The sequence below is a fragment of the Thamnophis elegans genome, unplaced genomic scaffold (assembly GCF_009769535.1).
Source record: "Thamnophis elegans isolate rThaEle1 unplaced genomic scaffold, rThaEle1.pri scaffold_276_arrow_ctg1, whole genome shotgun sequence".
Lineage (NCBI taxonomy): Eukaryota > Metazoa > Chordata > Lepidosauria > Squamata > Colubridae > Thamnophis > Thamnophis elegans.
In genome coordinates this window covers 2,707-18,010 of record NW_022473745.1, presented here as the reverse complement: position 1 = coordinate 18,010, position 15,304 = coordinate 2,707, and the positions used below count along the sequence as shown (strand labels likewise).

The window sequence follows — 15,304 nt, the reverse complement described above, 5'->3', positions numbered from 1 at the left end:
GGGAGTACACACAATGACATATAATAACAATACGTAATTAAAAATAGAAGCAACATTCATTCATCATTCGGGAGGGGACGGATTATAATCTTTAACCCCAGGCCTGACGGGATAGCCAGATCTTGAAGGCTATGCGGAAGGTCTGGAGGGTGGTGAGGGTACGAATCTCCACGGGGAGATCGTTCCAAAGGGTCGGAGCTACTACTGAAAAGGCTCTCCTCCGTGTAGTTGCCAGTCGACACTGACTGGCGGATGGAACTCGGAGGAGGCCTAATCTGTGCGATCTAATAGGTCGCAAGGAGGTAATTGGCAGGAGGCGGTCTCTCAAGTACGCAGATCCACTACCATGAAGGGCTTTATGGGTGGTAAGTAGCACCTTGAAGCGCACCCGGAGATCAACAGGTAGCCAGTGCAGCTCGCGGAGGATAGGTGTTATGTGGGCGAACCGAGGTGCACCCACAATCACTCGCGCGGCCGCATTCTGGACTAGCTGAAGTCGCCGGATGCTCTTCAAGGGCAGCCCCATGTAGAGCACATTGCAGTATTCCAGCCTAGAGGTCACAAGGGCCCGAGTGACTGTTGTGAGAGCCTCCCGGTTCAGGTAGGGTCGCAACTGGCGTACCAGGCGAACCTGGGCAAATGCCCCCCTGGTCACAGCCGTCAGATGGTGGTCGAAAGTCAGCTGTGGATCCAGAAGGACTACCAAGTTGCGAACCCTCTCTGAGGGGTATAAAATTTGACCCCCCAGCCTGAGTGATGGAGCACTAGCCAAATTATTGGGAGGGAAACACAACAGCCACTCAGTCTTCTCCGGGTTGAGTACAAGCTTGTTAGCCCTCATGCAGTCCCTAACGGCTTCAAGACCCCGGTTCATCACGTCCACCGCTTCATTGAGTTGGCATGGGGTGGACAGATACAACTGGGTATTGTCCGCGTATTGGTGGTATCTTATCCCGTGCCTCCGAATGATCTCGCCCAGTGGTTTCATGTAGATGTTAAATAATAGGGTTAATATGGGTCCTTGATAGATTTCTTAAAAACAAGGAGTCTCTGGGAGCGGATGATTGACACGGGTGCACAGTGAGTGTGGATGAGGTGGCATCCTGGACTGGGAGGGGGAGGGGGTGGTTCTGCACGCGTTGTTTGTGCACCTGTTGTTTGTACGAGTAGGGCCCTGAGTGCCCGTGATGCTCGCTTGAGACTCACACGGACAGTTGCAAAAAGGCCACGGCCCGGTAGTGGGCTGCAGCACACAAGTTGGAGACCCCTGGTTTAAGAGAGAGAAATGGGGGGGGGGGGTTACTGCCACCTTCCCCCCCCAGGCGAGAGCCATAGCCTCTAATAAGAACCTGTGTTGGATGGGCGGCCATATCAGATACATACAATGCAGTGAAACAGTAAAAATCAACCGTTAAGGGCCCATGGAGACATCCAAGGGGTAGCTTGGCACCAAACAGGGGGGCATCCCGTGATTTAAAATGGCTCCCAACCAGCAGCCTCTCCTGGGTGGGGCAAAAGGGCAGCAGTCCTTCCCACTTGGACTTCTGACCGGCCAGAGCAGGCGTCGCTCCTTGAGACGGAGGGGACTTAACAGCTGAAAGAGTCGAGAGACAGGAGATGACGAGCTCCGAGACCCCAGTCGATTTTTTTTGCCACTGGATGATCCTTTTGGACCTAAACCGTCCCGAAGAGACAGTGACAGGGAAGAGTATGTCTTGTTGATCTCAGGGACGTTGCAAAGTCCCTGATTGATCCAAGAGAATCTCTTCTTGCTGGTGACAAAAGCGCAGCCAAAAGCTGCTGAAGTTGGGACAGCTCCACAACGGGAGGAAAGCGGAAAGAGAAAGTGTGTCCATCTGGTGATGAAATTTTATTGTTATAAAAGAGACTGCCCCCCCCCCCCACAAAGGAAATCAAAGCTAAATTAAACTGGCAAAGAAAAGAAAATAAGCGACGAAATTAAGCTATATTGGACAGTGTGTTATCCTTTTTTATGAATGGAAGTTTTGCAAATATTTCCTACTTTTTAAAGTGAAAGTATTGGTTTTTCTTCTTCTATTTCTTTTTTTACCTATGGATTAAATATTTTTCTTTATTTTTATAATATCGGTTTGGATGGTTTTTTTCTCTTTATTTTGCTCCGTTTAGAATTTTGTTTCTTTTAAGCCTGGAATAAAAGAAGGCATAAAAGGAATATAAAGAGGGTAGTAATATCAGAGGGAAAAGAAGTTGGACTGCCACTTGGAGGCTGAGTCCTGGGAATATTGCTTTCTCTTTTTTCTCTTTGATCATTTTGACTTTGCACTTCAAAGGCTTCAGCTTCTTTACAGAAGAGATAAGGATAAGAGCATGGGTTGTTTATGCAGGTGCTCTTTGGATGCTTCTTTGGCAGCAGGAGAGAAATGAAAACAAAACCTTGTTTTGAAACTAGAGTGGCAGTGTTTACTAGTTGGAAGAATGGCACAGCTCCAAAAAGAAACCATAACATTACCACAGATTATGTTTGAAATTCAAAAATGATTAGAAACAACAGAGAGAATTGAGAAGAGATTGGAAAATATAGATTGTAATGCAGTGAAATTCGATGGAAGACTTGAAGATATCCCTCAAATGGAAAAGTTGAGGTTAGAGTCCTAGCAAACCAGGGGAGGAATGAACAAAGAGGCAAGATAATTGTGAATACTGATGGTGAACTCAGTGTGGTTGGAGATGGAAAGAGTGGAACATGGAACGGGAAGAGAGATAGAAAGGAGCTCTACCCCAGATTTCAAGGTATAGAAAAAGAAAAAAGAGAAGAATTGATGGATTCAAGGAGAGAAACTTTGACAAAAGCACTACTGATAACCAGATAAGCTGATCAAAGAAGCTGACGGAGGTTCTCGAGATTTTACAAGATATGTAACAAGCAACAAGTTGCGAAGAGAAGTCCACACAAATTTGATTAAGGAAATAACCAGAAGACTAATTCCACAAATGGCAAAAGACATAGGACTGCACTATTACTGGAAAAACACAGGTTGAGATATGAAAACTAATAACAAAATATTAGTCAAATTTAGTTAAAATTAGAGCATTATGTTAAAAATGAAGTGATAATAGATATAGTTAGATAAATAATTGATAATGATAACAATGTACACATATGTATTGGTTTGATAAAAGGAAATTTGGTATAAATTCTAAATGGTGATCATGAAAGAAAGTTTAGAAACTCTGTTATGTATGAAAGCTTATAATATTAAAAAAAGAGTAAGTTAGATTTAGTTAAACTAAGACAAAAAAAAGAAATGATGACGGATATTGTTAAATAAATGATTGATAATGATAATAATGTAATATTTGTATTGACATGATAAAAGGAAAATTGGATATAAATTATAAACAGTGATTAAGAAAGGAGTCATACCAGAAATCTACAACAAAGACTTAAAATATTTGATTGTAAATGTGTTAACAGCATCCAGAATTGTATTTGCAAAAAATTGGAAAAACGAAACAATACCAAAAGAGGAAGAAGTTATCCGAAAAATAATGGACTGTGCTGAAATGAGTAAATTGACACTTGAAATTAGAGAACAAGAGGATGTTCAATTTTATAAGATATGGGATTTGTTTTATCGGTGGCTAGGGGGAAAAAAACCCCTTGGAAATGAAAAATGATATACTTATACTTTAATTGAAGAAGTTGAATGATGATATAACTATGCTGTGAAATAATCTAATAATGATACAATGAAAAATTAATATAAGGTCTGGTGATATAATGTATAATGTTAAGAATGTATTACAATGATATTTCGCTGCTGATAAACAATTTTCGCAAGGGAATAATTGAAAACTGGTATATATATGTAGTGAAGTTTTGATTAAAAATGAAGGAATAAGATCTCTGTTTGAAGGTATGAAACACAAGGACAAAAAAATAATAATAATACTAATGTTAACTGAATATATATTGTAGAATGAAAATGAGGTTTTTAATTATACTAGATGAAAAGTTTGAAATGGTAAATATTATTCGAGGATGTGGATGTTAAAACACTTGTAACCAAACGATATGCTGTATGTGATGATAGTTTTTTTTTCTTTTTAATTTTATGTTATTGTTGTGTCTATTAAATATATAACAGAGAAATACGGGGTGTGTGTGTTATTATTATTACAGAGAAATACGGGGTGTGTGTGGGGGGGAAACGTAGTAGGGATGGACTGCCACAGGTAGGGGAATAAGAAATGATACTAAATTATAATCTATTAAATGAAGCAATGAATGTATAAGAATGATAAAGGTTAAAAGACCTGTAACCAAACGACAGGCTGGATGTGATGATGGGCTTTGTTTTTTTTGTTCTTTTCTTTTTTGCTTTTCTTTTTCTATTGTTGTGTGTATATGTTGTCTATGTAATAAAGAAAAATTATTAAAAAAAAGAAAAAAAAGAAAGGAGTGTAGACACTTTGTTATTAAACATAATTAATTTTTATTCAGAAAGTGTCATAAAGATTTAATTGTTGCTGGATGATATTGAAAATAGATAACGGAATGCCATCATGTGGTTTCGCTTTAAATTTTGGAATATTTTATATAAAGGGACTTAAAAACAATTTTATAGTCATATGAAGACTGAGGTATGATGATAGTAATATATATATGAATATATTTGAATTAAAATATATAACTTGATATGAATTGTAGGTGGTGACTGTGGAAGGGACGCACGAAAGCTCTTTGTAACCAATTGACAGACTTTTTACGATTTGTAATGGAAGATGGTTTTGTGGGGTTTGTGTTTATGTTTGTTCAAAAATAAAAAAATTATATATATATAAAAAAAAAACAGCTGAAGGAGCCGTATTAGCACAGCTGGGATAATATTTAACTGCTGCTTCTTTTAATGGCCTGAGAAATTTGTCGGAGGTGCATACATTTACTTTGACTTCCAAGCGCCCCAGGATTTGCCTACTTTCATTTTTGTGTTTTTATTCGCTTTTACGTTCTCTTCCTTTTGCAGAAAACACGCAGGGGATCCTTTGGCTGTCTGGCATCCCTGCGGGGGGGGACGGGGGACACCAAAGCCCAGCTCCGCCCATCCTCCCCGCGTGGTTCCCTTTTCTCCCTGCCCAGCAGGGGCCGAACTCACACTCTGCTCCGAAGGCGAAGTGCTCCCGGGGGCCGCTGCTGGCCACACCCAGGGCTGTTCCGTTGGGAAGGGTCAGGTCGTCCTGTGGCCTGCCGTTCATCAGCCCGAAGAGACCGTCCGTCTGGCCCCGGAAGGTCTCCGGCAGCAGAGCGGTCAGGCTCAGCACCTTCCCTCCACGGCCACCGACTTCCACACCGGCTCCGGAGGAGAACATGACCGTGACGTTGCGCCCGGGGCTGCTGTAGAGGAAGAGGCCTGGGAGGGGGAGACACGGGGAGAGCCCGGCAATCCCAAGGCCGGAGGGGCTGGCAAGAATGCAGGGCTGCCCCCCATGGGGGTCCCGGGCCCCCTCCCGCCCCCTCCCTCCGAAGTTGGGGGCCTTGCAAGCTCCGGGTCATCCCCCCCCAACAGGGATGGGCCTCCCTCTGCAGGGCCCCCCCCCGACCCCGCTGGAGCCCCCCGGGGTTCGAGCCCGGGGTCTCGTCTGGAACCCCCGGACGGTTCCTAATTTCAGGGATGAACTTTTGCAGCTCAAAGCAGCTCAGAGTCAGAGCAGATCCTCCTTCCGTTTGATGGGCCAAGGGGAGGCTTCCGCAGAAGGTCCTCCGGGGAGATGCTGAGCCAGGGAAGAGACCGACTCCACGCCGCAACCCTTGAGCCTCCTCGGCCGGCAGTGGAGTGGAGTGGAAGTCTTGCCTGGGAGCCATCCTGCTCTGGCCACCAGGTGGCGCTGCTCCGTGTCATCATTTAGAATAGAACAGAATAGACTAGGAAGGGACCTTGGAGGTCTTCTAGTCCAGCCCCCTGTTCAAGCAGAACCTATACCATCTGAAACAAGTGACTGACCAGAGCTGGGACAGCCAGCAGAATTCAAAAGGGGGCACTCAAAATGGAGAGAGTGGGGGAGAGATGGGGGAGAGAGGAGGGGGTCTCCCCTCTTCCTCATCCTATGGCCTCTTTGCCAACGGAAGACCCCTCCCATCTTTTAAAGGGCTCCATGCTGAGAAAGGTCAACAGAGCCCCCCTCCCCCCAGAAAAATGCCAGAAGGAAATCATGCTCAACCTGATGACCTCTTAGGTTTCTTCCAACTCTATGATTCTGTGATTCTCTTGAGCGCATGGCCGCCTTTAGCCTTGACACAAAAGGCTTCTCACTGCACCCCCTCCTGCACCCCTCCTTAACTGCTGTCCTCCTCCTCCTCCTCCTCTTACCTTTTAAGTCCATCCAGGTTTGTTCAGAAAAATTGAGGGCCTTTTGATTCAGTAGGACCTCCAACTCGTGGGAGTTTTCTCGGATGCGAACCTCAATCACGTCCGAGTCCTTCTCCCGCATGGCGATCGCTGACAGGCCGGTCACGTTGCCTTCGGCTCCTGCCGGGCAGCGCAGTCACAAACAGATCCATGGGGGTCCCCCAAACACCCCCCAAGGACTTCACCTGGCCCCTTTGCCCCAACCCCCAACCCTTGGCTTGGGATAAGCCGCAGAAAGATTATTGCAGGAGACATTTTAAAGGCTGGAGGGTCCTGTGCTTTGATTCCGTGGCAATTGGTGTCAGCAGTGGGATCCAAAACGTTTGAGCTGCAACCAGGGAGGCTAGCGGGACATCCTAGTGAATGAGGTGAGGACACCACTGTGTGTGTGTGTGTGTGTGTGTAAGGTAGCCTGGCCCCTTCCAACTCTCAGCCTCCCCCCAGCACTGCTCTGAGCTCACCTGGGCTACGGCAGACAGCAAGGGAGAATTGATCTTTGGGTTGGGGCCCTGTGGTGTTGCGCAGGAACCGACTCCAAATCTCTGTCCAAAGCCCCTTCCCCCTGGTCTCCTTGAAGGAAGTTTTTAGGGAAATTGTAAACTGGTGCTCAAGACTGGAGGGCCCTTTTTAAGGGGAGTGTGTGTGTGTGTGTGTGTGTGTGTGTGTGTGTGTGTGTGTAAGTGGGATGGTTCAGCTCCTCCTCCCTGGTAGAGAAGAGATGTCAATCCCAGTGGGGAATGCAGGGATGGAGGGAAAGGAGGAAAGAAAGGAAAAGGGGGGGGAGACCCTCCCTATCCTGCATCTGACTGGGAATTTAGAGTCCTTGGGAGGAGTTTAGCTCTGACCTTGCATTTGTCCTGGATTTCTCCTACACCCCTCCCCCCCCCTCCAGGCAGGTCGGACTTTGCCTGACCATAGAGGATGTGCTCCCACCCACCCACCCACCCACACCTTGGCCGGAGGCTAAAACCCCTTTGACCAAAACTTTCTCCATCAGCTAACGGAGAGTGGTTGGGGCTCTTGGCCCCCTTGGCAGATCTTGCTGGGAGGGGAAGCCAGGGAACCCACCCATCCCAATTAGAACCATTAGGACATCGGCCTCTATGGGGGGGGGGGCATAACACGGACACGAGCGCCTCCCCCCCCCCCCGTTGCTCTTTTGCAGAGTCCAGAGCTGCTGACTATCCCCCCCCCCCCATGAATCCTCCAGAGGGTGAGGGGGGGCAGAAGCCAAGGAGGAGAGCTGCACCTGGCTCTCCGTTCAGCAGCTGAGCCCGACGCGTTCTCCCTTGGACGCTCAAATTGGTCCGTTCGGATCCCAGCACCAAATATTCCCCCAGGCCCTTGAAGGTAAAATTGAGGCCGTCGAAAGTGATGAAGTGGGGGTCTCCAAAAGCCGAAGCTGTCATAAAAAAAAGACAAAGCCGAGCAGAGAGTAGGAAGGCGGGACCTCCTTTTCCCTCCCAGGGCAGTTCTCCCTTTGAGGGAGTTTCCACCCACCCTCACCCGCGCCGCCCGCTCTTGCTAGGGGCCAACGCTGCGTGCCTGGGCGGGCTCCGTCCCCCCCCCCCCCCATGGGAACCGGTGGAGAGAAGGCTCAGCCCAGCCGGATGCCTTCCGTCCTCCCTCTCACCCAATCGGAGCCCCCCACCCCCCGCCTAGTGTGGGAGAGATAGGCGGCCGCTGGACTTTCTTCGGGGTTCCCTGCACTACGTTTCCCCCCGAAGTCCCGTCTCTCCGGACGTGGCTCTAGGACTGCCAGCCCCTCCAGCCAGCCCCCTTCAGGGAACGGACTGTGCAGGGATTCCTGGCTGCCAGGACCCAACCCAGGAGAGGCGACCTGCTTCAGTGGAGCTCCGTCTGGCCCGAGGGAGCGGCGGCCCAGGCAGAGAACCTACCGGCTCGGGGCGGCCGGTATCTCTGGCAGCCGCTGGACGGCCGGTGCTTGAAATAAGTGGCGCAGCGGTCGGACCAGAGGCAGCAGTAGTAGAAGCTGAGGACGTCGTAGAGCCAGTGGGAGAAGCCTGGGATGCGGGGGGGCTTCTTGTAGGGAGGGGCTCCCCAGTCGTGGCCTCGGTCCGGGGTGCTGCCCCCCATGGAGTCCCCCGTCAGCACCTGGGCCCCGGAACCGCTGTAGCAGCACTGCTGCCCCGCGCCGTACCGGGGGCTGCGGGAGAAGCGAAGGGGAAACGGTCAGCACTCGTAAGCCCCAAGGCCTTTGGAGGACGGGGAGGGTCGGGGGCCCCCAGGAAGGCTCCGGAGGAGATCCGGCCTTCCCCAGCGCAGAGCTCGGACCCAGAGGTTGCCTCGCCTGCCGGGAGTTTCGCGGCCCTTTTCAACACTTTTGGGGCGTGAATTGTTTTCAGTTTTTGTGTGCGCCCCGCCCTAAGTGACGGGCGGTTGTGGGGGCGGCGTAGGGTCCGAGGGCAGAAGAGCCTCACCTGGCCTGAACACTCCGGACACAGTGAACCGCCCCGGGGTGATAGGTGCAGACGCTGCCTTTCTCTATGTCGCACCCGTAATCCGTCTGCAATGGGAGGAAGAGGCCGAGGTCAAAATCCCTGGAAAAACGGCTCTGTGGGCTCCTCCGATTCCCTTCCAGGCCTCAAACACTGAGATGGCGGAACAGCTGCTCAGTTGTTCACAGCAGACTCTCTTGCCAGGTAATAAAAGCACAAAGTGAAAAGAATCCAAAGGTTAGAAAAGGATTGGGGGGGGGGGAACAAATATATATATATATATATATATATATATATATATATATATATATATATATATATATATATATATATATATATATATAAGGATCCTTTCCACTCTTCTTTCTGTCAAGGAGTTACTCCCCCCCACCCCCCTCCTCATTTCCTTACCCTGAAATTCCCTTTTCCTTCCCTTTCAATCCTTCCACTCCCCAACTCTCTGTACTATCATCATTGCAGCCTTTGCTTCTTTATACAAAAAAGGACCCGGTTTTGGGGGATGGGGGGGGGGGGAGAAACAAACTATCCAACAGATAGAAACTATCAAGAGTGCCAAAAGAAAGGGGGGGGGGCAGAAGGAGGGAGCGAGAAAGACTGAAGCTTTTCTGGTTATGACATGAAGCAAAACAAGAAAGAAAACTTGTCATCTGGACATAAATTTACACATTTGTATTTCATATTTTGTATTTTTATCTCTCGTGCTTTTATCAATTTGTTATATGAATGTCCACCAAATGTCCATACAAGGTTTCCAGTCTTTGGAAAAGTCTTTGTCTCTTTTCTCCCTCTGACCGAACGGGTCAGCTGTGCCGTTTCCACAACTTCCATCCAAAGGCTCACCAGATTCACCACCTTGGAAGCCTCCGTCACCAGCGCCAAACCCCTGGCAAAGGGAGCCATGGGGTGGGGGTGGGGGGCTGGGCAGGGCCAGGGGCACCTTTCAGGTTGTTCGCCCTCCAGACCGTAGAGGGTGGGGGGGCTCCCCAGAGGCCAGGGCAGGGAAGGGGCGTTTCTCCAACAGGGCAGCTGAGGGCAGAGGGGCAAAGGGGCACTGAACCTGAGGATGGGATCTGTTGTCTTCTGCCTGCCTTTCTCAGAGGTCTGGCAACAGGGCGGCCTGAGCCACATTGGATCCGGCAGAAGGAAGGGGGACAAAACCCTGGATGGGCTGATGAAGCTGAAGTTCAATTGGCACATAGAAATGGCAGAAAACCCTCCTCCTCCTCCTCCTCCTCTCCATAAGCCTCCCTCCCATCTAGCACTGATGATGTTCCCTACTTGGGTCCTGAAACACCTGTAAGAAACCCAGCGACCTCAGAGAGCCCCAAGGACCCCACAGCTGCCTCCTCCCCCTCCAGGGAAGGCCCTTTCCTGCTTCAGGTAGTAGAGTACCCGGATAATTCCCTCCCCCCCCCCAGGGCGTAACTGGCACAACCTTCCTCAGGCAACCTCTCCAGAGCGGCCTGCCCTGTGGCTGGGGGTGGGTGGGGGTGTGTGAGAGCAGTTCCTCCTCCACTCTTTCCCAGAAGTGGCATTGCCCAATCCTTCCGCCAGGGACGGCCACCTTAACCCTCGCCTAACCTGACCCTGACTCTCTTTCCAAGGCAGGCAGGCAGGGAGTGGGGGAGGCTCCGGGCCAAGGCAGTGCCCAGCGTACCACCTGGAGGATGCTGAGCCAGCCAGGGTGCCCCCTTGCCTCACTTGCCTCCCCCCCCATCACAGAAGGGCCTTCAGATGAGGCTTCAGCTGGACCCGAGCAGTGCAATGCCCCCCCCCCCTCCACACACACTTTATGCAGGCTAGGGCTGGCTGTCATCGGATGTGGGTCACGGATCCTGCTGGAGCAATCCATAGAAATCGGCCCTGGGCCTCCCAACCCTCCCAGCTGATATGGGGTGCCCCCTCCCCTTTGGTCCCGTGGCTCTGTCTTCCGCTGTTGGGGATGATTTTAGAGTAATAGCTTATTTCTTTATTCCATTGGGATCCCACCTTTGTTACTTTGTGAGTCTCTCAAGGCAACCGACAGACTTAATACTTCTTCCTCCTCCTCCTCCTCCTCCTCCTCCTCCTCCTCCATAACCTTGTGAAGTGGATTGGGCCCAGAGAGGGTGGCTGGCCCAGGGTTGCCCCCGGCAACTTTGATGCCCAAGGTGGGACTGGAACTCCCAGCCTCCCAGATTCTAGCCTGGTGCCTTGATCCCTGGGCCAGGCTGGGGTAGCTGTGCGTTGCCTTTCGGCCCAAAATCCCGGCATGCAAAGAAGGAGTTTTGATAGCCTGCGAAACCTGCCGGCTTAGTCATCTACGAAACATGCCTCCTGCCCACATCTTCTCTTCTTGGAGCCGATTTGCTTTGGTGCCAGGGGAGAGGAGTGCGGGGGGTGGGGAGGCCCTGCCCAGCTTCCTTCCTCGTGTGCCAAGGTGTGGTGCCCTTTACCAGCCTCTGGCCTGTGGCAGGGTAGTGATTTTATTTACGGCTCAGATTAGATTATTTCTGTGCTGCCCGTCTCATCGAGAGGCTGGGGCAGGCGGCAACCCCCATGCCAGTCGGGTGAGGCTCCATGAACATGACAAAGAAATAAACTGGGAGAGGGAAGTGAACCCGCCTCCTGTCCCAAAAACCTCTGGGGGCCTTTCAGCAGTCCTGGCACCATCTGAGGAAGAGGAGAGGAATGGGGGGGGGGCGGCTGGCGACCCCCTGCCCAACCCTCCAGAAGCCTCGCTCTCTGCAGCTCATTGGCTGCCCAGGTGTTTTGCCTGTAAAATCACCGTCCCTTGAGGAGGTCAACGGGTCCTTCCTTTTGCTCCCACCAGGAGGCGGAAGAGGGGAGAGTTCTAGCGCACCCACTGCCCTTCTGCACCGCCATGCACTCTTAGGCTGTGCCCTGGAGTGGGCGCGGCTGGGCGGAGGGAGCCGCAGGGGCCAAGAGGAAACACCTGCTCGGCTGATAAGGAGCCAGCCTCACCATCTGGGCCCCCGTCCAGCCGCTGCCTCACGTGACCCAAGGGGCAGGAGAGCATTCCCAGAGTGGGAGGGGCAGGGGTAGGAGAGCCCCCCCCCGGAGAGCCTGGCCCCTCCCCCCTCCCCCAGCCCAAAGGGGACCCTTTGCAGGGCCTTCTCCATCTCTGCTTTTGCCATTAGGAAGCCCCCCTCGCCCCCCCCCCCAGTTCTCAGGGTTTGACCATCCCATCCCACTCCTGCTTTGACCCAGAGCCCTTCGCAGGCAGCCCTGCCTTTCAGGGCCTGGGAGGCCCCCTGAACGGGCAGCCTGGAGGGCGCCTGCCTTAAGCAGCCTCTCTGGGCCGGGCAGCGGGGACTTACGTGGAAGCGGCCGGAGTCAGCCCGGGCTTGGGCCAAAGTGCAGGGACAGTCGGGAATCTCCTCCAGAAACCCGGGCAGGTCGGCCTCCTTCCTGTCCCACTGCTGGCACTTGGCCACAGCCCAGGCAGCCGAGTCCTTCCGGAAGGCCTCCTCCAGGTGCCAGGCCATGGCGTGCTCCGTGCTCCAGATGGCGGCCACGTTCCTGGCGTCCGGGGGGGGGGGGGAACCAGAGGGAGAAGACTCAAAGGGGCTGGCAGAGTCACCAGGACGCGAGGGGGGCAGCCAAATCTGCTCGCGGGAGCAGCTCATTTCTACAGGGGGGGGCATTTTGGACTTGGTCCGTTTTGTCTTGGAGAACAGCGCTGGTGGCCCCTCCTTTGAGCCTCATCTAGTGGGGACGCCGGAGTCCTCCCTGTTGTTCTCTGGAGAAGAGGCCGGGGCTTGCCGGGTCTTCCTCCCAGATTCCTTGAAGTTCCCAGTCTGGGGGGACTCTCTGCCGTTTTTCCCGGAGGTCCCCAAGCCAAACACTACTTGGGCCTGACCCGGTTTAGGACTGATTCCAGACCAAGAAGCCATTCAAAGGAGGCCCCTATTGGATGAAGGGAAGATGGGGGGCCCAAGGGTGGGAAGTGGGAAGAACCAGGAAGAACCGGGAGGGGCCACCTAAGTGGGATCGGTCGGCTGAGCTAACTGGGGGGGGGGGCTGCTTGAGAAAAAGGGGACCACCAGCCGTGTCTTTTTCCCCCCCTGTTCCCCCCTGCTTGCCGGTCGTGGTCGAGAGGGCATCGACGTGCCTTCCCAGAAACGCCTGGGATACTCACGGCTGGCCTTCGGGAGAGTCGTTGGCAGAAATCCTCAACGCGCCCATTTCCCAGCCTCCGTACTGAGCAGAGGGAGCAGGCAGGAACACAAAGCGCCCCTCATTTGGGTGGCTCCTCTTCAGAGAGTAGAGGTACTTCCACTCAGCTGCCCAGCTGTCAGAGTAAGGCTTGCCTGGACGAGGGAGGGAGGGAGGGAGGGAGGGAGGAAGGAAGGAAGGAAGGAAGGAAGGAGAGAGATGAAAGATCCCACCAGCTGCACCAAAAACCACTGCGGGGAGGACCCTGCTGGATCCAGCCCCCCCCCCCCCATATCCCCCCATGTCCCCCTGGGGAAAAGAAAAGCCGCAGATGGGGCAGTGGGGGCTCCCGGGAACCCAAGCCTGGCAGCTGCACTTTCCACGCAGGCAGGCAGGCAGGCAGGCAGGCAGGCCCCTGTCCCTAAGACTGGCACCCTTGGCTTTGCCTGGCAGAAGCCCTCTTCGGCTACCCCAATGCGCTTCCTGTGGAGCAGCTGTCGGAAGCCGCCTGGGGGGGCTCTGTAATCGGTTTAGATTGCAGCAGAGCAGAGGCAGTTTTGGGGGTACCACGTAAAGTAACCCCACCGGATCACAAGCTGCTACTGGCTTCCCAGAGGCTTCCCGGTGCAATTCGGTGCATTCATTCTCCCTCTGAAGCCCTCCATGGCACCGGGGGGGGGGGGGGCGGCTGATGGGTGAAACCGCCCGTCTGTGATCAGAGCTTCCCGCCCCATGAGATTTGAGGGGGCGGGTGCAGGAAAACGCCCCAGAGCGGGGCAGAGGGCCTGTGCTTCCCCAACGGTGGCACCTCATCTGTGGAAACGCCATCCTGGGGATTTGGAGAACTGCAGCCGGGCCACTCTTTGAAAACCCGCTTTTTCTCTGAAGCAGAAGTTAGAGTTTGGGATGGCCCCCCTGAAGGCCTCCTTTGCTATATGGAGGCTTCTCTCCTCTACCAGAGATTTAACGCCACCTGTCCATTCCCTCACCGGGTAACCTCGTCAGTGACCGCCCACACGCCTAGAAAACGCCCTCAGCTGTTTCTGCAGCCCCACCTTCGGTTGACCGAGGAGCTTTCGGAAGCCCCCAAGCCAGGTCAGAAGGCGACCGGTTTCTCCTACGGCTGCCTCCTTCCGTCCGCTAGAAATGTGACCTTCGGATGACAGTCGCCAGGTGCTTCGTTTCCACCCTTGGTTTTCCATCCAATCCGCCTTCCTGGCAATGGGAACGTGGCGTGCAGGATTGGGAGCCACCCGGAGTCCTTCGGGATTGGGCGGCATACAAATTCATTACATCTTGAAATCTTGAGAGCCACCTACCTGTCTCGTTGTACCCCCAGACTTCTAGGTGAACGTGGCTGGACCGCAGCACCTCGGGGTTCCAAGTGATGGTCAGGGGTCCCCCCGTCCCCGGAGTGCCGTAGTATTGCCACTTGGTTTCATTCACCAGCGTGCTTTTCTCTGACGGGGGAACCTTGTTGTGATGAACTGTGGTGGGGAAGGAAAGAGGAGGTGATGGGCTTCTGCTCCCTTACCTGTTGCCAGGTAAGGAGGACAATTATCTCCACTAAACACACCGGCCCATTTTGTTTTGCTGGGGGAAACTGGGGAGGCCGTGTCTCTACCCCTCCCCCCGTCACCTCCACCCCCACCTGCCCCTCCCTGCTACCCAGAGGTGGGTTCCTACCAGTTCGCACCTATTCAGTAGAACCGGTTCGTCAAATCTACCGAACTGGTTAGAAGAGGTTCCCCCAGTGGACCCGGAAAGCCGGCTACAGCTACAGAAGAGGCTCCAACGTTTTTTGAGACCCACCACTGCTGCCGCCTGAGGAGCAGCCAGGGCCCAGGGGGAGAGGGGGCGAAGAAGCCGGTTCAGCTGCTCTTTCCCCAGTCTCATCTCTGCAGCCTGCATCGCATTGCAGAACCGTTTCGTTGGGCTGTTTGGTGATTTGGGAGCAGGAAAAGGTGCTTTCCCCCATCGCTCCAGAGCAGTTGCCACTGGAGGAAAGGCAGGCGTCGTTTTCGCTCCCTGCCTGAATGAGGAGGACGTGCAAATCAGGGAAAGGAGAAGCGGCTGACCTGAGCTCCAAGATGCCGACCAAGGAAATGTCTTCCCACCGTCCACAGAAACTTCCAGGCTGACCAGGCCGATTTCGTAGAGCAAAGGGGAAATGCAGTGCAGCCGGCCATCCCGGCCGATGTATCCCTGGGTCTCGGTGGTCCTGGCGAACCTGCCGGGGTTGAGGACAAATGCCACGAGGGCAGCGGTGAAATTCAT

At 52.8% G+C, this 15,304-nt stretch overlaps 1 protein-coding gene across 1 annotated transcript in view; it reads right to left on the bottom strand.

Annotated features, from left to right (window-relative positions):
• SUSD2 (sushi domain containing 2) overlaps positions 1–15,304 on the bottom strand; it is a 19,449-nt gene extending 4,145 nt beyond the window's left edge. The window contains exons 1-9 of the mRNA XM_032238529.1: positions 15,106–15,304; positions 14,347–14,514; positions 13,011–13,182; positions 12,190–12,391; positions 8,831–8,916; positions 8,288–8,556; positions 7,639–7,791; positions 6,351–6,509; positions 5,139–5,393 (exon numbers count right to left, since the gene is read on the bottom strand). Of these exons, the coding sequence (XP_032094420.1) occupies positions 5,139–5,393; positions 6,351–6,509; positions 7,639–7,791; positions 8,288–8,556; positions 8,831–8,916; positions 12,190–12,391; positions 13,011–13,182; positions 14,347–14,514; positions 15,106–15,304 (1,663 nt within the window). The remainder of the gene's footprint in view (positions 1–5,138; positions 5,394–6,350; positions 6,510–7,638; positions 7,792–8,287; positions 8,557–8,830; positions 8,917–12,189; positions 12,392–13,010; positions 13,183–14,346; positions 14,515–15,105) is intronic.